A 24,581-nucleotide genomic window follows, 5' to 3' on the forward strand; every position below is an offset into this window, starting at 1 on the left:
GCGATACATTTACGAACCAACTAAGCCGCTCTGGTATTGTGCAGCTCATACTAGCCATAGCAAAGGAGGGTGGGTCGTGGATGCTTAGGAGAGCAAAGGGCAGCGTAGCCAAAAGACGGCATCGCGTGCGTTCCAGCGTGCTACGCAGATACACGATCGAACGTTCGATGCAGTGCATGAAAAGCGGTATAGGGGCAGCAGTCACCCTCCCCCCGCCCCTCCCCCTAGAAAAGGAGCAATTTAAAGTAGCTCACACTGTTACCTACAAATCACTCCCTCGAAACTGCACGGAAACATCAAACATTTTTTTTTTTCTGTATGTAGATGTGGTTCTCCGCTCAATAGCTGAAACCAATTTTCGCTTTAGTAAAATTTACGCCGGGAAGACCATTTCTGGATGCCATTACGTGGTGGTGCTTTTACAACGTTGAGTGCGCCGAAAACTCCAATCTAGCCGCAATCACATCGTGTTTCGCTCAACTTGTACCAGTATGCATTAAAAAAAAAAGTTGGTAGGTGACTCCGCACCTTGTTGAAGAGTCGATCAAAGGCAACGCCTTCCCGAGCGAGTTGAGGGTGAGGTTAGGGCGGTGTCACTGCTCACGGCACTCTATCGCGTCACCCCTCGAGTGAGGGTAGTGGGAGATCCGTAGGAAGGTATAGTGGAAATCCGTCCTGGCTTTTTTTCTTTTGCGCTCGGTTCTACATAAACAATCAAAGATAATCAATTCGCTCGAAATGCAGTTTTATTGTGGGAGTATCGGCCCACATGTTTTATAAAGCTGCACTACTTTCGACATTGGCCCGCATCTTTTAGCCTGCGCTATCTGCGACATCGACCGACATAAAGGCTGGAAAAATACAAGATACCCGATACGGAAAAGTGGGGGTAACTCGCTAGGGATGACATTTATCTTTAAAAAACACGGCATCATGACATGCATTTGTAATCACAAACTGCACAGCACGATGCCTTTAATGACGTGGTATATAGAGTTTCTTTATTCACATGCCATGAATATCTTGTCTTATGGAACCGAACGAGAGAATACAGAGGGCAGCACATGCAACAACACATTATCGCTCTTTTAGAAAAAAGTCGCGATGTCTATACTGTGCCAACGTTTCCTCGTGCCCCGCGTTTTGTTACGGCCCAAACGACTCACATTCGTGCACCTCTGCGTATACGTGCGCACTGCAGATCCAGAGTCGAACCGATACCCTGTACGATCGAGCGAGTCCAGTTCTAAATGTTGACCTTAGTCAGCAAATACTAGCCTGTTCTCAGACAGGCAACACGTATCCAGAAGGAAAAAGGGATAACTCGATCCTCATTCGGGAGCAGATCTCTCTACTGTCCCCTGCAAGCGCGGATAGCTTTCGACACGCATGCGCTGATGTTGCGCGACTCTTGCTCGACGGGAGGTCTGTACTCGCGTCTCGGTAACACCGGAGATGCACGCAGAGTCATCGTCAGCGGCAGAACGGTACACCTATAGAGCTGGTGGCGTCACGACTGTTTCAGAAACGTTCGTTAGTTGAACGGCGACGATAGGAAGGGTGCCGTGTCGGAAATTTTTTTTCGGCATTGAGCGTATACATGCAACAAAATGCGCTGGCTTTCTGCGCGGACAAGATGGCCGCGCCCGTCCAGGTCTCGTGAGCCTGCGTTTCACGTATGTACAAAAGGACGTCTACACAACTTCTGTATAGGTCTACTGTCATACGGCGGCTGGGAGATGTAGATGAGGAAAGTACAGTCGAATGAAGGGCGTTCAGTGTGATTGGGCGCAAACGGAGTGAGCTTCCTCAATCGGCGGAGTATACTGGTACCCTCGGAAATGGAGTAAAATGTGGGACGAACAATTACCTTCGCGTAAGAGATTTGACAGGGCTCCGCATCTGTAAAACCTATAGAGACCCAGTCAAGGCAGAGAGCTTCACGCACAGACGCATAGCGGTGCAGAAGGGCTGCCCGTGCGCGGTTCCGTACCAGGGCAGAGACGAGCAAGAGAGGGCAGGCAACATAGATGAGGAGAACAAGACTAGAGGATGGAGCATGGGTGTCAGGCAGCAAGCCTCGGCAAGACAACCTCCTCTGACGCCATCCCTCCTGTACTTCGGGAGCCTACGCACGCGTCGATTCTTAGGAAATAGACCCTACATGGTTGCCAGACCATGCATTGGTCGGTTCGTGGTAGCGTTTAGGGATGCCTTTGTCGCGATCCCTTTGTAGCCGCTCTCGGCGGCTAGAAATTACCGCTTGCCTCTCACGTGCCGAGTGCCTATTTCCCACGAACCCTTCCTTCGTATTTTTTTCTGTGAGAAGCCTTCGAGAATGTCGCATGACGATCCCTCCTGATCTTTATCATCCTTTTCCTTTCTCTTATACGGTATAGGCAAGAGGAGCGGTGGCGACAGATAAAGGCTTTCGCGGTAGCGAAACATATGGCCCACTATTTCGAAAAGGGGTGGGCGGGCTCGGTTCATGTCGTCGCAGACGACGCCGGGGCCGGATGGATGGACGGATGTTACGAGCGTCCCCTTTGGAACGGGGCGGCGGGTTGCGCCACCGTCTGCCACCTCTCCCGCCATCTACCGGCGACCGCGGCGCGGGCCCACGTCCGCGCGGCGTTGCGCACATGTGGTCGCCTCGGCGCTGTCTCGCGCGCTTCCGACACGCCTTGCCTTGCTCGCTTCAGGCACGCACATGCACGGCGGCCGCGCGCAATTATAAGTGCGGCGACGCGCGCAATTAGCGACACGTACGAGGCTACCACACGGTAGTGTGGTAGTGGGGGAGAGAGAGAGAGAAAGATAAATAGACAGAGATGAGAAGGGGGCGTGCCATCGTCCTGAGGTCCCCGCACCCATCCTTCCGAGGGAGCGGCGGCGGCGGCCTGTGTATATACGTGCAACTGTATAGCTCGTTCCTTTGCTCGTTATTTCTGTATTTTTATTTTTTCTCTCGCCGTTTCCCGAAGAGACTCCCCCGGAGGGGGTTGAGTAGGCTCAAAGCTGTTATCAGCAAGTTGGCAGCTGGGCGACGTACCGCGGCTGTTGTTGCGAAGCTCTCACGGAGATGCGAAGTGCCTCTGTAGCTATAGCGGAATCGGCACATGCACGCGGACTGGGATCGAGGCTTAGAAGACAAGAGGTAGAGGGGAGCCGGGTCGCGTAGAACGAATAGGAAAGGAACGTTGCAATCGGACGCGTCACGAGAAACGACGCCTTTCTTTTTTTTTTCCCGGAAGTCTCGAGGGCAAAGAGACGCAAAGTGGAGAAGAAGAAAAGACAGTCGAACGACGACGGGATGTATAATCTAAACGTCACCTCGTGCGGCCTTTCTCACACGCTACATATTCGGTGTCGTTGTTGCGCGCCTGTTGGCTGTTGTTCCTCGAAAGCACTATAGAGAAGGCTGAAGCCCCCCACTGCCTTCTGCATACATGTTTCCAACATTCCGTAAAGCGCAAACATGAAATAAACTTTTTTTTTAATATAGTGTCCATCGCTTTCGTCAAGATCCTCTCAATCAGCGACTGGCTCGACAGCAAAGCCTTTGAGATAAACGGGCAGCCTTTCTCTCTCCGAGGCAACGTGTCTGACAGAACGGAGGCCACTGCTATCCGAAGAGCACAAACACCCCATATTCCCACGGGCCACATTACACACACACACACACACAAACACACACACACACACACACACACACACACACACACACACACACACACACACACACACACACACACACACACACACACACACACACACACACACACACACACGCGCGCGCGCGCGCGCGCACACCACGTGCGTACAAGGCCTTCCCGGAAGTTCCCGCTGCACTTGCTGCTGCAGGGCTACGTCAACACGGACATGATTCTCCGTTTCCGTTAGAGGTGCAGGAGAGCACTCCGTGGTGAACGAAGAGGGGGGGGGGGGGGGCAGGGGGCGTCGCACATCCCACTATATCGGCCCACCATAATCTGTAACCGCCTCTCCCCCACCCCCACCCCACCCCGTTCTGACTACAGGACATGTTTAGAACCACAAAGAATGGTTCGATCCCCCCCCCCCCCCCCCGATAATTCACAGCGGCAATGGTGGAGCCTTCTGGTACAGCGCACCGGAAAGGGTCCCAATCTGGACCACCCCACCAACGCGTAATAGGCTCCGAAAAAAAGAAAAGAAACCCTACGGGTGAGCAAATACTCCAAATTTTGAATATAATTCGAATATAATCATCGCTAATCGATTTACGGAAACGCGGCCGATTCAGGGTATGGGAAGGCACCATACCTACATATACACACATAAATGCAGGGTCATAAATGCAGCCAGCCAGTTTTCTTTTTTGTTTGTTCGTTTGTTTCGCCTTTTATCGTACGAAAGAGCTGTCGGCAACCATGCTTTTGCGAAAGCACGCGATTTAGGGAATAAAAGAAGGCGGCGAGAGGGGGGGGGGTGGGGGCGATTGGAGGGTCGCTGGGTCGCACTGGATCATTTATTAGGCTTTGTATATACATACACATATAAAAGAAAAACACTTACACGTCCTTACGCGGAATTCTACGCATGTGCACTGGTGATAAGCTTGCATGCAGGCTTTGCGAATGCGCCTACTTTAAGACGGGGTTATTTCGAATAGCTGCCACGCCTCCTTAATTGGAAGGCCACTTTACTCCAGCAAACTTCGCATCTTGCTCCCATCCGTATAAGAGCCCCGCCTTTTTCCTACAATAACTCGACAGGGATTATTATGACGTCAATTTCTCTCTCTCTTTATATATATATATATATATATATATATATATATATATATATATATATATATATATATATATATATATATAGCGCTGTCAGAAAGAAAAAAGAAGAGGGGGCCGCAGAATTTATTTCAGGCGCGGTGCATCTTGTGCAACAATTATACATCCAAGTTATATCGTACAGCTCCGCGCAATGTCTCACCTTTCTTTCCTCCTTCTTCCCCCTCACTCCTTTTCAGTTATCGACTGGACGAAAGAAGTTCGCCCGAGCAACGGCACGAAGACGTCGAATCACTTCACGGGTGAGCCTTGTACTTGCGACTGTGTTTCCGTGGCTCATATATATATATATATATATATATATATATATATATATATATATAGTTGGACGGGTTTTTTGTTTTGATGCTGCGGATTAGATTGGGTTCCATGCAGAGGTTACTTTTATGCGTTTGTTGGGTTAATGCGGAAGTACGAATGCCACGTGGTATGGGGAAGTAGACACCCACACACTGACCGAAGAGTGCGGTGGGAGGCCATGCTATCCGACCCGGATCTCTCCAGGAGACAGCGTAGCAGCAGCCCGATTGAACGGGCACGGAAAGAGGGCCGTGACTCCCTGCTGAACCTGGATTAAGGAGGCCGCCCACCTGTGGGACGCAGAAGTGCGCTTATTCAAAATTAAAAGCGCATTCTCTGTCTCTTCGAGTATTGCGGCCTTTTACATCTATAAAGACGCCAAAAAGAAATGTTCGATCAGAACTTAGATTTATAAGGTATACATATTCTTTCAAAACTTTGTTTTCCTTAATTCCATTTTCTTTCGTCTTTAGTTTTGTGCTGGAACTCCGGCGTCAGTGTATGTTAGTGTGGCATCACGGGTTTTTAGGTATATGTATATTGTATTCATTCTACAGAAGCCAGTAGCTTAACCCATAGCATGCTTCAAGAGCTAGGTTATATAATAACATAGCTCTTGAAGCATGCTATAGGTTAAGCTACTCGCTTCTGCAGAATTAATAAAATTGTAGTCGTGCGTGTGTGTGACGTCCCGGACGGTTGCGAGTCAAGTTAGTCTTAACGTGGTATTTCCGTCGAAGTGAATATGTCATGGCAGCTCGACGCACGCGCGGCGAAAGAGCTTCGGCGACGATCTACAAAGGTGCAGTGACAAGCGCATCGCTGTCCAACTCGAGCAAGATTTGCATAGCCAGTTACGCTCGTTTCCATGACTTGACGCCAGAAACTGGTCGGCTTATTGCTAAATAATAATAATAATAATAATAATAATAATAATAATAATAATAATAATAATAATAATAATAATAATAATAATAATAATAATAATAATAATAATAATAATAATCTCATTATTATTGTTATTACTATTATTATTATACAAACTGCAGAAGCACAGGCACTGTGGGAGCCAATGTTATGCAAAGTATTTTGCATATTGGACGCATAACTGGCTATCTAGCTTCATTTGGGGCAACGTTACTTGATTACCTCTTTAAAGAAGTAATCTAGTAACGGTGATTTGGGGTTCCGCGAAATGTTAACCGATGGAGCAACATGCCCGTGTGGGTATAGAGTGTACGCATGCCCACCTCCTCGCTCCCAGTGGGGGAGAAAGAGAGAAGTGTAGGGCGAGAAATGCGAGAGCGTGCTTGTGACAAGCATGTCAATTACGATGACACGACGACTTTCGTAACCTAACCAGACGCAAGAAATGTTAACTGATGGAGCAACATGTCCGTGTGGGTATAGTGTGTCAGCATGCTGTCCTCCTCGCTTCTAGTGGGGGAGGAGGAGATAAGTGCAGTGCGAGAAATACTAGAGCGTTTGTGACATGCATGGCAATTACGATGACGACTTACCTAACTTAACCAGAAGCAAAAAAAAAAATCTCCGTATGCTTGGTTGCCCCTAAGCTTCTCTCTTTCGTGAGGTCATGACCGAGCTGTGTTTGTTGACGAATTCGAGAGGAACTTGTATACAAGCTCTGTTTACAATATATTAATAGTGCAATAGCTATATCTGACTTCGTGCCATCTCACGTTGACCAATTAAAGCGCACGAGAAAGAAAAAAGAAACACCGACGATTACGATACTCCCTAACGCGAAGTTTGAGCGCAGCTACATACGTGTTTTCATTTCACGATATACGCAGGCATCGCACCGAATAACCGCACCGAATAACCGCACCGAGTGGCAGAGTCACGACGCGCGGCGCTATATTGGCCTCGAGCTCCACCACTGGAAAAGCTGGCGCCACCGTCGGCGTGACGTGCTAGGAGGGATCACGTGGACATAGCGGCCGCGTCGGCTGCTTCGGGAGCGCCGAAGCGAGATGAAAACGAGTTTAAATTCCCTCGTACGCTGCGGTCCTCATTTAACGGCGAAATTTTCCCGCTTCGAGTGTCTCCTTTACAACACTTGAAAGCACTACAATAGGTACTGGCTGCCTTTGAAGGCGCGCGCAACATGGTAGGCTACTGCTCGGTGCCGCAGGGCCGAACGCACGTAACGGAGGCCGTTGTCAGCCTTATTCACCCGTCGCCGCAGGACAAGAAGCTGCGTGAAGCTTGGCTCGCGAAACATAAAACCGGCAAACAGTCATCAGCTACTACTCGGGTATGCAGCAAGCACAGACGCGAGGAAGATTTCTGCTACGGCGCCCGGTCTGCGATGTTCTGAAAACGCTCACCGAGAGACGCCCGAGTCGCCCGAGTCCGCTGCCCGACTAATGTCATGACGGTTTGGTCTATGAACTTGTCGATGCTATAGATACTGGCAAGTTGAGTGGACTGAAAAGGCAACGGTAAGAACTTAGAAGCACATTTAAAGAAAGCATAGCATATTGTTATGTTTGTGTTATGAATTAATGCACTGGATTACAAAAAAAAGAGCAGCGGGAAACGGCATGCCGAGAACACCGATAAACATACAGTGCGACGCAACTCGAGAAATAATATTGAAAGGTCAAAGAATTTAGAAGAAAAAAAAAGATTGAATCGTCGCGACGGCACATCACAGTCCCCGTAGGCGTCGAAGTCTCTACAGTGAAATTATTTTTGAACAGCTCTGATAGCACCCACGCAACAATGGTTGCTTGCATACTGTCAAATGTTCATATTCTGCGGCCTGAAGCTCATGGCACGGTGCGAAAACGCGCGCGCGGCGAAAGCGAAACAGTGCGCGGACAAGCATGCAGACGCGCAGTCGGTCGCTGCGAATCTACGCGATCGCTGCATTGAGGCTTCGTTCTATTACGCTCCATTTAGTTATACAAACACTATAAGAACATATTTCACATAGCTTGCTCTCAGCGTTTACCGACCTTTCACGCAAGAAGCCGGTTCGGGAGACTCCATCGCGGCGACCGCGCGCAGTGGCGTTCACTGTACGTATTCTGTAAAGAGATAGCGTCTGTAAACGATTGTGTGCTTTCAGTTTGCCCAAGATTATTGTTTACACAGTAAAAAACTTCTCTCGTTTCGAAAGTACTTACAGAAATGTCCGGGAGAGCTCGCGCGTGGTGTTTTCAGTGAGCGCTGACAGCAAAACCTATGAGGAGCGCGCCGCGTGATCCCTCATACTACGCCAGTGAGGTGCTTCCGCTAGATGGCGACTCCGTAACTCCTCGCCACCAATATAGACCGGTCACACAGCTGTCGCTTCCCGGCAACTGCAGCTTTTATGCAACCGTATTCTTTACCGGGAAACGCTTGCGGCGAAAGCTATGCGCAAATGCGAGCTTTGTTTTTTTTCTTTCCCCCGCACGGCCGGTGCTCCCGCTGTCGCGGACGTGAGCGCCATCTGGTGGAGCTTCAAGCTGGTTTCCTCCGCTTCCCTTCTCATGCTTCCGCTGCACCCTCCTCCTCCGCTTTCCCCCTCACACTCTCGCCGCATTTCTTCTCCCGCTGCGATGCGCGCTCGCTCTTTCACCTTTCGCTCGGTTACGTCGCCGAGGCACGCCGACGCTCAAAGCAGGAACGGGCGCCGAAGAGCTGCGCTCTAAAGTGACCATAATTAAGCACCGTGTACAGCAGCTCGTCTTGCAATGCACCCAAAGTGAAACGCGCCGCCATTGAAACATGACGCCATTAAGGGGGGCATATACATTCTCCTGACTCCTAGCAACGGGCAATTCTAAAGTGATCCGGTTATTCTTAATTGTTACCGTTACTGCATTGTCGTAACATTGCAACGCCGGTAAAAAATTACGCAACGGACATTTGTGTTTCGATGTGTTCGCGGGTGTAAAGTGAAAATATCGCGTGGGCGTTTGACTAGCAGACGACAACGCCTTACGACGTCTGCTGATTGCGATCGAGCATACCGCAGCAGGCGTTCGCGCCCCTTGTTAGATGAGGCTTCCTTCAGCATCCACAGTGCTGAACAGAACTACCTAGACGGCGCAGAATGCAAGGCTGAACCTAATTATACCAGTAACGCACTACGTGCACGCGTGTCTGTGCAGGTATTGCATGCAGCACGGCGCCAGCGTACGCGCCCGCAGCTCCGCTGCAGTGCCCCGAGGGCATGGTGTGCGTCACCAAGGACGTCGGAGACCCGCTCACCGGACAGCCCAGCCTGGGCGAGTGCATCGTCGACCCGCACGCAAGGACGAGTGAGTGCGCTTTTTTGCGTGTATCGTTCAAGGTCATTTGGCTTTCATGACAATTAACCCTCGCAAGGACAACGCGAGAAAGCAAGTGCCAAAGATAACCCGTCACGATTAACATGTTAAGGGAACTGCCGGCCATGACAGTCACCGCAGTGGTGCGGCTCCGTATTTAAATTTCGGCTGTCTGGGCTTATTTTAGCGTACATGCTCAAAGTGCACGAGCATTGTTGCATTCCTTATCCATCAGAACAGGGAGCGAAACAGGGCTGAAGGGAATTGAACCATTTACTTCATCTGTATCGGCAGAGACGTGCCATACTCACTAAGCCACCGCAAAGGTTCCTCCCAACGATAAAAAAAGCATGTAACTAGCATTGGCCAGTATTTCAACAGCACTGGCATAACAGAAGAAGCTGTGCCGTGGACTTCTACACATCATCGCCACGGCCTGTTGTACACCACCAGCTAGGATAGATGAAAGCATATACTTCGCAAACTGCAGCTGATTGATCTCCCTCCGAACACTTTTCATGCAAGAGCTAGCTTTCTCTACCACAAAAGCGACACTGACTTTTTTTCTTTAGTAATTATAATTTATCATTATTTACTGGTGGCATTTTGCATCCTAAAGCAACGACCAGATTGCAAGAAAAAGAGAAGAAATAATGGTGTTCTACCACGTGCCAGAAATACGTTCTGATTATGATGCATGCCATACTGGAGAACTCCGAACTAATTTCGACCTCAACAAGGTTCTTTGCTGTGCGGCTGAATCCAAGTACAGTAGTGTTAGTAAATTCTGCCCCCCCCCCCTCCCCCATCGATGAGCAGCCACCGCGGCCGGGATCAAATCCATGACTATGAGCTTAGCAGTGCAACACCAAAGCCAAGCCAAAGCCAATGGCCTACTGTGATAGGTCGCTGGCATGTCAGTGTGGCATCATGGATGTGAGTCACGTTCAAACCATTTTAGCACATAAAAAGTTTTGGAAACTTGCTACGTAGTGACATTGTGTGTTTTCAACAGCAATAAGATTGTTATTCATCAATAAGCAATTAACTAGTCCCAAGCAGATACTGTCAAAATCTATGACGTCACAGGTAGCTGGTGTGGAAATTTTAATGTGGACTTGCCAGCGATCTTTCGTTTTTGTGTCTATTCTGGCTTACTGAGACTTCTCTTGTAGCGAGAGTGAACATTTTGCTAATGTTGAAGAGTAACTTGCATAATACAGCTTTATATATATATATATATATATTGTGTCCCTTTAAGCATGCTGATCATCCCTGACCAATTATCTTTGTCGCAGCGCTGCCCTCTGGTGATGGCAGCCAATCACAACTGGAGAGCTTGGGCAGTGAAACAGGTGAGCCTGTCGGCCATGGAAAAGCACTTGATTTTGATATATCATCTAACAGATTCAGTGCCTGAAGTTAATAAGTCTGTTGTGTGTGCAAATGTTCCTTGTAGTGACATAATCAGTATATAAGAGTGAGTACCAGCATAACAGTGTCTGCTGCAGTAAGCATTTTGCACTGAATACATATGCTTGGCTCAATGAAGGCATCTGCAGTAGCAAATATTACACTAAATGGTGAGGGAATAATTGACAGTGCAGTATGCTTGCAATGACACAACTCACAACTGCAACTGGTTGGTTGGAACAATAGTCATTGCTCGCTACATTGTCTGTCGAGGGTGTGGCAAGACCAGCCACGACATGACATGCGGTTGCAAATGATTTAGACTTACACTCAACATCACTATAGCTTGACTAAGTACACAGCATGCATCTACTTTGCGAAAGCAAAAAAACCTTTGTCTAAAAGGTGATGATGCCATAGTGGAGGATCACAGGGTAACTTATAGGTCAAACATGTGGAGTTTGGTGTGTGGCCATTGTTGTCTTCAATTCATTTCATTTTATTTCCCCGAAAGAAAAAAAAAAAACAGCTCCTGGAGAGGTCCATTTGGCTAAAAGCTGTTATAAACAACTTGAGTGGGTTGATGAACCCTTTGCAAGGCAGTTCGGACAACAAAACGAGCCCAAAAATCACAATACATAATGTCATCATGGCTGATACTATATACAGTTCACTTCCATTAATTTGATACTGATGGGACCGACAAAATTGACCCAATTATTCAGCGGAGTGAACTAATATAAGAGGCCACTTCTAACCCACCCGAAGCCCAATTTTAGAATGCCCCCAAATTAAACGCGCACCCAGTTTTTGTGGTTTCATAGTACAAAACAATGTGCACTTAAACTTATTGTGCACCAAATCTTATTTTTGAAGAAAAATAAGAAATATGGCAGGTTTCCAATTATGGCAATCACAAATAAGGTGAAAACTGTAGAGTCTGCACTTAATGTCCATCGTTGTCAATCTCAAACTCTTCTTTATTACTGCATACGGACTACAACATGTCATCCTCTATGTGGTCCGCTGTGTTTAATACTCCATATTATTTTAATGATTCCACATCCATCACGATCGGAATAGTGGCCTACACCTGGACTAACCACTTCACCATTTCGTCCTGCTACGCACGCAAGTCTCTGGAGTGCCAAAAAAATGTAAAGTGATGGTGCATCCACTACTTTTAGCATGTAAAGTAAGCCCTTTAATTAAAGCGGCCGTCTTGAACCTGGCAGTCTTGGTACCTTTAGGCAGCATACGTGGGTTTACTAGCCACGTGTGTGCGCCTAAGTTTGCATACTACGTGACGACATCAGGCAAAACAGGTTGCTCCACATCCAACTGCCGTGGCCCTGAGAGGCCCTGGCCAACACTCCCAGGGCCAGATTGAGCACACATAGATACACAAGACGGCGGTCAGATTTGTATCCGCTGCCGTAACACGGCCGGTCGTACAATGCATGCGTATGTGGAGGTAGTCGGTTTGGATCCGGCCAGTGGTATGTTATCTTTTCGTCCGTTCTCATTTTCCCTTTTCCGCATCAGTTTCTACATTTCAATTTCAACCACAGCCAATTTCCCCTATGCGTTCCTTGGCTTCAGACGGTACCAGGCGTGCAGTTTCCGAAGATTTTCATTTATTTACTTAGTTATTTAGGCTTCGTCTACATCACCACAAGGCATTGCATAGGGGAGAGAGGTAGCACAGAACATAGCGTAGCACAAATGACAACCAATTATGGCCAGTATACAACAATTATGCAAATTAGGCAAAAATCACATGAAACAGTAAATACATAATTAAAAAGATTTACCAGTGTCCACATTATTGCAGGAAGAGAAAAACAGATCATCACGAGTTGTAGTAACAGCATTTTCTGGGAGCTGGTTCTACTCCTGTATTGCCTCTAAAATTGCTTTGCTCACGTTGCTCAGAACTTGAGATCGAACAAAATACATTGTGGAGCCTGCTTAATGCATCATTTTTGTTCCTCTTTTCATGTAGTTTTCCTTCCTGGTGGCTGCATTCTAACCAAAGAGCAATACAAGAGCATGGAAGAGTTCAAGCAGAAGCCATACATCACTGGATGGTAAGGCAGCGTCATTGAAGCCACACCATGAATACATCAGTGACAACACGTGTTTATTTATAAAAGCTTATGTATGTTCTACGCAACAGTTCACCAGAAACACAATAAAATGTGCCTTGCAATAACAGCCATACTGGATGCATAATATTTAATTTCATCCCATTCTAAGGCACTTTCCAGCATGCTACGCATATGCACATTCAGTGAGTTTTCAGGCATATTAGCTTCTTGTGAGTGTATGTAAAATTTTCTTCATGAAGATAACGGATGTGACTGACTTATATCAAAGAGCTGCCTTCAAAATTCACTAGTGGAATACTATAGTAATATAGTGTGGTCCATGACCTGTCTTAAAAGGGGCAGTTCTTGCTGCTTAAGTAAGGTATATCCTCTCCATTTTTGTACACTAGAATCGTTTCATACGAAAACAGCACTGAAAGTGCCGCACAAGCTCCATATAGAAGCAACCGAATCTGCAAAGGACATTCTACATAAGTGTCCACCGTGGGAGGCAAACACAAGAAAGCTGTAGATAGCTCATATCAAATGAAACAACATCGATAAGACAGCTCATAAAGTGTATTGACTGCACTAACACAAAGTGCCTTTTGTCCTGATTTGTTCAGCATGAAAGTGGTGCAGGGTATATAAAAAAAGTTACGCAGATTCCATGCACTCTGGGAATCTATGTTATGCGTAGCATTTTGCAGGTACCTGGCCATCTAGTACTGTTTGAGGTCTCAGCGGAAAAAACACACACACACGCACGCGCACAGGTGGACCAATGTGTTCATGTACATTGAGTAGTTTTTTGTGTAGGTCGTGAGCATACGTGTGTGTGACAACAGCAACACGATGCCAACCCTGTTATAGACGATCGTATGATGGCAGTGGTATGATTTCTGCATTGGCCGTAGGATGCAAGCCTATGACATGGTGAGTGTTGGGTTCTACATAGGTGGCGGATGAACGTGACACATGGATGGTGACGTCATCAGTGACTATGTGTTATGCAATCGTACGCAGTACATATTGCTATTTCATGTGGCATACACTTACATCTCGTTATAGCGAAACGGCTTATAACGAAAAATTGGCTATAATGAAAGAGTTGTAACTTGAAAGTCTCCATAGAAACCCATGTGTTTGAAATTTCGTTTTAACGAAAAAAGATTCATTGATTAACGGATATAACGAAAAATCTTCATTCCAAAATCGCACCTAACAAGCCACTTTGTACACAAGACACAGATCTCTTAAATTGCGTGACGCATTGCGGCCCTCCGATGCGGCAGTTCATATCTCCCGCGGTGGTCCCTCATCTTCCGACAACGCCCCAAGCCAAGCCAAGCTGGCCAAGCAGCCAAGCCACTCTGTCCGTTGCATGCAGTGCGCACTGCCAGCTGACTGCTGCGCGCCTTTGTTTGCGTTGTTCCGTACGCTGCCCGTCAGTGCTTTTTCTGCCGTGTCGCCAGTTTCAGAACAGAGAAATGAATGGCAGCAGCAGCAGCAGCAGCTTGAAGCTAAAACGGAAAGTTATTGCTTTGGATCAGAAGGCAGCCATAATTAGGGCTGTTGCGTCAGGCACGAAGAAAACTCACGTGGCCAAGGAGTTCAGCATCACGCCGAGTACTCTTTCTACAATCCTCAGCAGCAAAGAAGTCATCGCTGGCGCTGTCACACGTGGTGTGAAAGGTAGTCGGAAGAAGCAGCGGCCTCCTGCCTTTGAAGCCGTGGAAGAGGCGCTGTTCAAGTGGTTTTTGAGTGCAAGGGCTGCTAATTTGCCCGTGAGTGGGGCACTAATCCAGAGAAAAGCGATAGACTTTGCTTGCATCATGGGCTGCGACAGCTTCGTTGCAAGCGATGGCTGGCTGCAGCGTTTTAAGGAGTGCCGCAATATCGTTGGCAGGGTCGTCACTGGCGATTCCCAGGCTGTCGACAATGAAACCGCAACGACGTAGGTGAAAGCTACCATTGGTCCTCTCCTTGAAAAGTATAAAGAGAAGGATGTGTTCAACACTGCCGAAACAGCTCTCTTTTACCAAATGTTACCACAGAAGACCCTATCATTAAAAGGTGAGCTCTGTCACGGTGGGAAACTTAGTAAGGTCCACGTCACTGTGCTCCTTTGTATGAATATGGACGGATCGGAGAAGATGCCACCTGTGATGATAGGAAAAAGCATGTCGCCACGATGATTTAATGGAAAGAGGTGACTTCAACCGCAGTACTTATCAAACAGGAAAGCCTGGATGACCAGGGAAGTTTTTATGGGATGGCTGCATGACTGGGACGAGAAGTTGAAGAGGCAGAATCGCAAGATACGCCTTTTCTTGGGCAACTGTGCTGCCCACCACACCACTGCTGCGTTGATGAACATCGAACTTCGGTTCTTACCCCGGAACTGCACGGCAGTGATACAGCACCTTGATCAAGGCATGATAATGTCATTTAAGGCTGGATACCGGAAGCAGAAGATGCAGTTGAGACTGCATAGAGATGCTTAATGCGGCATGGATGAATGTGACAGCCAGCACCATTGCCAACTGCTTTCGACGTGCATCATTTGATGCCAATGAAAGCAACCCTGACACTGACGACTCAATGGACCAAATAGCCTTACCCAGTGGTGTTCCACCCCAGTGGAGGGTGTTCCACGATGCCAGTGTCGTGTGTGAAGATGAAACCTTCCGGGACTACGTGAGCATAAATGTCGACGTTCTCGCTATGGAGGAGCTGACAGACGACGACTTTGTGCTTGCTGACAATGACAATGACACTCCGCCCTGTGTTTACGACGTACCGACATTGTCCCAGGCGCTGGACGCTGTGGACCAGCTGTGCCGCTACTTCGGCGGCCACGAAGACGGTGCAGATGGGCTTGAGATAGCTGCTGCTGCCAAGAAGGCCACCCTACGGTTAAAGAAGACACAGCAGCGAAGCAGAACCAATTATTTTGTGCTGTCAACATGAAAGGTTCGCGGCATCGACATGGAAGGCAATAAAATCTGTTCTTATGTGTGTGATTCCAGTTTCTCCCTGTGTGCGATATTGGTAAAAACGATTAGCACTTGCCGTGGATGCAGCCACTCGACCGCGACAGAAGCCGATACCTCGGCGATGGCTTACCTGTAGTAAGTGCACGCTCGTGTGCAAAAAATTAGTCTCAAATTATTAGCCAGTGGCTATAACGAACTAATGCTTATAACAAACAAAATTTAACGCCCTTTCGACTTCGTTATAACGAGATTTAAGAGTATGTTGAAACGATGATGGCATTTGTTCTTCGGCGAAGAAATGTTCAAACTCGATTAACTTGGGCGATCATGAGGTCTGCACAATGTCGCACACTATTTATGCAGCATAAGCTGCTACGAGGAAAGTGCAGGGCAAAGTCCTAAAGCCCAGGGCCAGTCCCAAAGATAGTGCAGTCTAACGTGGCCCCTCTAAGTGCGAGCTGTTACAAGGAATGAAGACAACAAAGCGGCACAGGAGGCAAGCACTGGGTGTTTCAAAGAACTGGCTGGCTTTAGAATGAGAGAAGCATGTTTGCGTTCATGGCCTAATGGTTAGAACACTTGGCAGCTGTGCTTCGACAGCAGAGGTTCGATTCCCACATCAGTCACATGGTATTTAATTTTTCTTAAAGCGGGGTGAAACGGGAACCAACCTACCTACCTATTGCAAAGTGCCGAGAATGACGCAAAGAATGCTTTGCATTAGAAACTGTGCCTAGACGCGATAGGATATATGGGGTACCCAAATCTGAATTGATACGGTGCATGCAAGCAAAGTATTGTGAATCTGGCCTAAACGATCTATTTTGAGGTCCCCAAAACTTGTAACATGTATAAACAAACAACTCAAATTCTGGTGACATTAATATCTCAGATACATCACTCAGAGTGCACGTCAGTGAGGGTGACCCAGATTGCTTAAGTGCGTGTTTTGTTCTTGCAGTACTTGCAAGCAAGGCTCTGTGGAATGCAAGATCTCAACGGAAAAAAGCTTTGATCGCAGTAAGTATGCCTTGTGTTGCGGCATATTACAAAACGAGACAAAAGACCAAACCATGAATACTCTTTTTCCCATGTTGCTATTACAGAGATGTTAATAAGAAATACATTTTATTTGTACATTAGACTTTTAAGATATACAAATCCATTAGTTTCAACGTGAGTTGAGTCTGCATGCTCCAGGAAGAAGGCAAAAATGAAAGATGGGTGGTAGTGCCACCTTTAATATTTGAGCCCCACCAATTCACGATGTCACAGAAATTTATTAACATTTCTCAGAGCTAGTCTTTCTCTGAATAGAGAAGAATTATGTTGCATTCAAAAATAGATACACAATGAGTTCTAATGAACACAGAAACAAACTTTGATATTCATCATGTAGCCTCAACTATCGAGGCTGCTGTTTCATGAACCACACAAAAATCGTACACAAATTTAAATGGTCTAATACCTGTGCTTTCGACTTTATGGCTTCTTTGATGCTAGGGATCTGAGCTTGGCAATATTTACCAAGCAACTTTACTTGCATTTTTGTTTGCTTAAGAATGTCCAGGCAAAGGCTTTGGCATGCGTTAACAAAATGAATAGTGTGGTAGTCAGATCTGCCGTGCAAGAGCGTGAGCAGACTGTACCCATTGCACCGAGGAATGGAACGAACAGCACAGTTAGCCATTAGCTAATAGATGCATGTCTGAAGACAATAGAAATATGAAAAATCCTTAAACTGGAGACGACGACTAAAACTCCTACACCCTTTCCTGCCCTCCAAGTTTCATGGCCATCCGTCACACGACTTGAGCCTATTTTTTTATGAAACCAAATGCAAAGAGAAAAGCGAAGAGTTGCTGCCCCAGATTACAGTGAACATTCAGTCACTGTTACTATACCAAAATTGGCATGGTAACACCGGAGTTGTCAAACTTGCGGGTGAGGCCAGACCATGCACAAAGCTACATGCTTGTTTGCTCCTTCCAATAATTAACTTCGAAAAGTAGCTTTTGAAAACTTAACCACATATATCAATCTTGACTTTCAAAAACATTCATAAGAGAGAACCAAAGTTTTTATTTCCCTGCATGAAATGTAATGACAGCACTGTCACATCTTTGTGATGTCCTGCGCTCTGCAGCTTGTCTATTCGAAGAGTCATACAGTCGTCGGCATTTGTAGAAAGCAAGCGCTCATTCTAGACAGGACAACTAAAATAAGTGAATATGAGAGCCACCCAGCTTTGTTCCTTCTGGTAGTTTCAGTATTTGTCTCACTTGACATAACGTTTCTTCTTAGTGCGCTGTTTCTGCTTAATCTACGCACAATCACAATCCTGTACATCCAAGCACAAAAATATGCACACTATACCTGTGGACAACTTTCTGTGGCAATGAAGGAAAAGCTAAGAAGTCCAAAAGTGTTTCATAGTGCTTTTGGTTTCTTGGAGAAGATACTGAATCAACATAGCTTCTACATGCCATGATCTCGCATTTACCCAAATGCAAAAGAGAAAAGCAGAAAAATAAGTCAAATTCAACACTTGGTAATGAATTTTGTGTTGTAGTGTTGCTATTGTGAATAATATGCTAATGTTTTCTCTTCTCCAGCTTGAACTAACGGGGATGAGAATGCGGTACACTTTTCAGGAGCACTCTTGTATACACCTTGCCTTCGCAGCTTTCCCTTCAATGCTACAGAAAGTTGTCTGCGAGCATACCTAAATCCTTGTATGTTGCATATGCACAATGAAAAAGAAGTAAAATAACTTAACTGGAATGTTCCTTATCACAGTGTATAAATCATCAGTGAGTAGGGTGGGCACAAAAAATATATCAAGTATAAAAGTTGCCGAGCCCACTCCACAGACATGTAGCGATAATTATAGCTACAATGAACTACTAATCGTATATGTAATACATTGTTAAAACATCATTAGCAGTTAACGTAGGTGCTCTACATCTAAAGCAGCCCATTCACATTTGGAGCCGGCTCACTGTGTTATTCTTTCTCTGCAGAACGGCCAAAGAAGCGGTGATGACCAGCGCTCCCGAGGAAAACATCCTGGAATCCATCTGTACATAGTGTATATAGCGTGTGGAAAGCAGTATGGTGTCCTTTTGCTGTCCAAGATATTGCCTCGGCACCAGTGCTAAGAGCAGTGTCAACCTGCATGAGAGACGAGAGACAAAGAATTGTGATGTTGTGATTGTGATTCTGCGAAGCTCGTAAGAATTTACGCCTGGGGCTGGGACAATACAGTGATTCTTTTTGTTTGCTTACACCTCATTCATAGTAGCGTCAGCTGGTGCTATCGGTTGCACGAGGTCACTTCCAGTAACAAGGAGACGCAAAAAGAGTTGCAGCAAAACAGGAACCTAACCCGCTGAAAAATTTTCTTTAGGCTGGCTCATGGGAGACTGTGGAGACATGCAGCTGTGAACAGACAAAGACAAGAGTGAGAATTATAATGAAAATGGTGCCGAATAACAAGCAAGTCTTTATCTAGTTTCCTCCTGAGAAGATAGACAATGCAAATAAAGAGAATGTAGAAGAAGAAAAAAAGAAAACCTGCTAAGAAAGGAAGTAGTGCTCTGGAGGTGAGACTCTGGCATGCTACTTCCTTATGTAGACAAAACAAACCAACTACCCAAGCAACAAGTTTCATTAAGTCTTTCATCGCTGTTTTTGTCCTCTAATTTGTTTTATTCTTCTATAGTGCTTCATTTCGATTATCGTTTTTGTTGTCTGCTAACATTGTACAGGGATCGAAATGGAAATGCGAACTATTTCAAAACTGCACCAATGCCTGCTTAGAAACTGGCTACAGAATGATTACACATAACACTTTCATGTAATTATGCATAAAATGCATTTATTGCTGTTCGTGTGTCAATTTGTGAGTATCGTACACTCGTCATAAATATGAAAGGGAACCTAGTTTTTTTCAAATGCCCTTAGAGGCTAAACACACGTCCTCCATAAAGGTATTTAATGAGACTAAAGGTTCGACAGTAAAACTTAATGTTACATATCACCTTCCTACATTTCAACCCATGCATCATGAGTTGTCATTTAAAAAGAAAATTGTTGTAAGAAAAAACAAAATACCACAGTATATCTTTGTGAATCACTGCATTATTCCAGCCCAGAAGAGTGGGATAGGCCAGGCCTTGAATGTGCTAGCCTTTCTGCTCATGTCTGACACAGGAAAGATGTTTCCATAGTTTCCATGTCAGTAAAGAAGTATTGTTGGTTGTGATGGCTGGGGAAAACAACAGGGGCAATGCATTTTCTTTGATCATTTTACGCTGTTACGAGCAGAAAGCGCTTTGTGTGCTGGTTGTGATCAACGTACTGAGACACAAAACATATTATAGTGAGTACAGCACAACTGTTCAGCTGCAAGAAGGAGAGAGTGAGTTAGTTGCAGTGTTCTTGTCAGAATGAGGTCAAGAACTTTTTCGTGTGGTTGGCCACTGTCTATATTGTACAGCACATTGCAGTTCATGCTTACGTGTCACAAATTACCCTGGCAGCTGTGTCAAATTTTCCAAACTCACTTGTGTCAAATCAGGGGCAACATTGCCATTCGGTCTAACTGGCTCCATCTCGCAGGGGAGGGCTAGTAACAGTGAAAAATAAGGGTACCCTTTTACTGGCAAGCCTCGCTCAGCAGAGGATTAGTGGAAGACAACAGGTGAGCTCTTCATCAGCATCAACCTGAAGAAGAGCTCACCTGCTACTGCATGCCGCTAATCCCCCAGTGCAGAAGGGCAACCCGGTGCAGGAGTCCCGGAGGGACTAATGGCCTCTCTCTACTGGCTGGCACCTCTCACCAGAAGATTAGCAATGAGACAACGGGTGAGGTCTATTTCAGGTTAAACCTGAAAGGAGCTCACCTAATGTCTTCTCGTAATCTTTCTGTGTGAAAGGATGGCCGAGTGCAGCATGAGGCATTAGCAGGATTGAATAAGTGGGATTTTTGCTCTCTGAAATTGCACAGCCAATTCGCACTCCTGCTTGGCTGATGAGACCTGTAGTATCTCCTGCACTGCATTAAACTGGTGAGATAAAGTCGTACTATATGTATATAGATCTTGCTAACCACGCGCAGGGTTAGTGCTCCGCCCACAATTGCTTCTAAAGAAGAAAACATGACTTAGACCTCGGTAATCACTAAGTGACCGTGCTATAATGTTTGTGACAGCTTCTGTTTGCTTTCGAAACTGGCCTGCTTTCTTCACCAAGCCTCATAAAAGCCAAAACAGACCTGTGCACTGTCTTTGGCAAGCCAATGTTTCTTCAGAGAAAAGACCATGCTCCAACTACTCTTTGTTACAACGTGCCACTGTACAGAAAGCAAGGTTGATTAATTTCAAATTGTGTATATCTTGTTGAGTTTTTGAGTGAGAAAAGCAGAACGTGAATAAATAAGAATTCATTTTGGAAAAAGAAAAAAGCCTGCCTGAATATGTTTCGATGGATCACTCGTCTTTGATTCATCAGCTCGTGCCGAAGGGAAGCGCTGCTTTTCTGATGTTCTCCAGCCCCAGAGAGGGGCAATTACAGAGTGGACAAGAGTATTTTGCATCAGCTGTGACTTGGCTCTGTAAGAAGAAAACAAAAAAGTAAGGTGTCATGCATCCTGTTGAAAAAATAACTACACCTCTGATGTTGCTGCTGCATCAGAGACTTGCAGAAGTCACTATTATTCATGCTCGATACACATTAGTGGTCATGACTGAGGTGGCTTATTGTCGGTGGTGAACTGCTTGCACACCTTCGTAACGCGCAGTCACACAACAATGATGGTACCATATGTGCAATTAAGGTCTGTGTCTTCCGATTTCATTTTCACTGCATCATGTGAAAGGTATGTGGCTCTGTGTGGGCATTCAATTGCAATGACAAGATAAAAGCCACTCAACAATTGAAAGGCTGTTGCCTTTTGCTGTGGAGCACAAGGCTGCCAACATGACTCCTAGATGTGTCGGGTGGCACAGCACAAGAACGGCTGCTAATAACCCAGCGTACACTAGGGGAGGCCGGATGGGCAGAAATTGACCCAGGGATCATATTATGTAACAATTATTTTCATTTTCTATTCTTCTTGTCGTTCATCATTGGCTCGCATTATGCTTCGTTATTGACAGTGTTGGCCTCTTGCTGCGACATGCGATAGATAAAAAATGAATAGGAATAAATGTAAATATTTCTTATATAATCTGGCCTTTGATTCCACCTTTTAAATGGCATTGTTTATAGCCCAGATGTAGCTCTCGGTCGTTGCCAAACTGATGGTTATTCAGTCAAGAGCACCAATACGAGGTATGCTTACACTGATGTGTCTCATCTAAGACTTTAGAATACCTTCCAACTCCTGAACTGTAAAGTTAGTAAAAATACTGCAGGCATGACATAGAGGTAGGGGGTGACCAACACTTATTCTTTGAAGGCTTGCTCTGAGCACATATTTTCTGCGTGACACATATGCATCTTATTAACACTGATTTACATTTAGAGGCAGCATACAAGTAGCAGCAGCAAACTTGGAACAGCAGAAACTGAGAAGCAACGCAATGTTTGCGTTGCTGCAACAACATTCATGGCAACGAACATACACAGGAAGCAGGAGAGGTTTCAGTTTGCAGCATGGTGGTGAAAACAATGAGTGTTACTGTGCCAGCGAAATGGCCAAGCTACAAGAGACGCACAGTTGAGGGCAGCGGGTTAATTTTGACCATGGCCGTCTTCACTTTCTGTCCCAACTGAAGTACACAAAGTGCACAGGACTAATTTCAACTGTGGGTTTTCGGTGTTTGCTGCGACTGAAATGCAGCTGCCAAAGACAGAAATAGAATCTGCAACCCCAAGCTCATTAGTGGGATGCCTCAGCTATTAAGGTTGTTCAACACTTCATGCTACAAGCGTGCATTGCAAGTCCTCTAATGCCTTTCTTCAAAGCTATTACCATAATAACCTGAGTTACCAGAGAGCTTTAGCTTGTCCATAAATGTATTAGTGTTTACGGAATAGTGAATTACTGGGTGGGTGTACAACAAGAACAATGCTGGTAGCGACATGTTGCAGATGCAGTGTTTAACCAGAGAGCACACAAAAATAATATTACTGTGACCTATCATACCATACTTTACTCCTAGTATAAAACTTTGGTAGTTACATAACTGTTAACATGCAGTCCCTTTGTTACTTTTCTTTGACAAGAACATTCACACAACAAAAAAAAAAAGAAGGAAGAAGAAGAAGAAAGCTTTTGAGGCACACTGTTGTTGGACAAAGCGTCACAAGATCTTGCTGCCAGCATTAGTACTGTCGTTCATGGCTTCGGTAACTTGGTAATCTGTTAATGGTAATAAGCTTGTGGACAAGCCAAAACTCTGTTATATATAATGTTACAATGTTCTCATAAAGCGGCGGCACTCAATCTCCCATAGCCTGCAAGAAAAAACATCTGCAACCACTTTATGATTCAAGAAGTAAAGCCTAACACAATCATTGGTGGGAGCAATGGGTGAGAAAGAGCTGCTTAAGCATGCCTATGTGCACCCACATGGGCACACACACATTTTTTAATAACTGTCTTGTTTTCTCTTCCCATTCTGTATATCTTTAGACTGTTTCTAAACTTTTCATGCTCGAACAGCAAGACAGCCTAAACGAGAAAATACTATTACACAAGGATAGGCCTGGGAAAGCTACGCATGCATTGTCTATCCATATTTTTGATCAGTTAACGTCAGCAATGGAGCAAGCAGTGGTACAGTATATTGCAACCTAATCTGTACATTCCAGCTAAGCAACTTACCGCAATGCAATAGTAGCAGAAGACGTGCTTACAACCAATCTCATGCGGCTGTGTGGGGCAGCAGCCGCAGATTCCACACTCGGCCATGTCTCTCTGCGTCCTCTCGCTTGGATTCGTTGAACGTAACTTACGACGCAGTAATTTCCGACTCACAAAGTTTTTGGCAGGGTACACATTGACCAAAGGAAGAAGAAAGCCAATGAACTCCTGCAGAAATGTGCGACAGAGAAAAGCGACATCAGGTGTTGAAGAAAGTGAAGTAGCTGAATCTATATAACATATAAAGTCAGGCACCCATGAGTACCTACAAATTAAACCACACTGCGGCAGAAGAGTTTTTTGCCCATGCTTTGAATGCGAAGAAGGAAACGTCATCAGTTTATTTTGTGTCCAGTGCGGGATGAGTTTTTCTTAAGTTTTTCCAGTTACATGCAGTTTGGGTTTCCTTTGTAGCTCCATGCTACTGTCAGGCGGATGACAATTTTGCTTCTTTTCATGAAATTCCCTCCACCTTGCAGGATTCTGTAGAATTGCTTTCCAGCTTCGACCGAATCCACTGTAGGCTCATAAATTTGCTATTCTTATGGCTCCATCTTATCCTCAGGTGCCCCTGCATGTTTGCTCCCTTGTCTTGGCCCCACTTCTTTTACTGTAACATACCCACAGATATCTGTCCTAGCCATTACATCACCTCCCCACTCCAGTGCTTAACCTAAACTAGAATATAATCAACACACATTCGATCTCAAATACACACTGCCGTCTCCTGGTTTTACACAAGAAACATCTCTTTAGCCCAGCATACATATATATCTAGATGACAGTGC

The 24,581-nt window shown here is 45.7% G+C and overlaps 2 protein-coding genes across 3 annotated transcripts in view; one reads left to right on the plus strand and one right to left on the minus strand.

The window, feature by feature from the left end:
- LOC135899838 (uncharacterized) overlaps positions 1-21,387 on the plus strand; it is a 103,846-nt gene extending 82,459 nt beyond the window's left edge. The window contains exons 3-8 of the mRNA XM_065429216.1: positions 5,012-5,074; positions 9,260-9,409; positions 10,717-10,773; positions 12,837-12,921; positions 16,882-16,940; positions 18,944-21,387. Of these exons, the coding sequence (XP_065285288.1) occupies positions 5,012-5,074; positions 9,260-9,409; positions 10,717-10,773; positions 12,837-12,921; positions 16,882-16,940; positions 18,944-18,963 (434 nt within the window). The 3' untranslated portion in view covers positions 18,964-21,387. The remainder of the gene's footprint in view (positions 1-5,011; positions 5,075-9,259; positions 9,410-10,716; positions 10,774-12,836; positions 12,922-16,881; positions 16,941-18,943) is intronic.
- Positions 17,032-24,581, minus strand: part of Pex2 (peroxin 2) — a 28,307-nt gene continuing 20,757 nt past the window's right edge. For both annotated transcript variants that reach the window (XM_065429213.1, XM_065429215.1), the window contains exons 8-10: positions 23,755-23,961; positions 21,394-21,535; positions 17,032-19,094 (exon numbers count right to left, since the gene is read on the minus strand). In XM_065429213.1, coding sequence (XP_065285285.1) covers positions 21,431-21,535; positions 23,755-23,961 — 312 coding nt within the window. In that variant the 3' untranslated portion in view covers positions 17,032-19,094; positions 21,394-21,430. The remainder of the gene's footprint in view (positions 19,095-21,393; positions 21,536-23,754; positions 23,962-24,581) is intronic.

This window comes from Dermacentor albipictus, chromosome 2 (assembly GCF_038994185.2).
Source record: "Dermacentor albipictus isolate Rhodes 1998 colony chromosome 2, USDA_Dalb.pri_finalv2, whole genome shotgun sequence".
Classification (NCBI taxonomy): Eukaryota; Metazoa; Arthropoda; class Arachnida; order Ixodida; family Ixodidae; genus Dermacentor; species Dermacentor albipictus.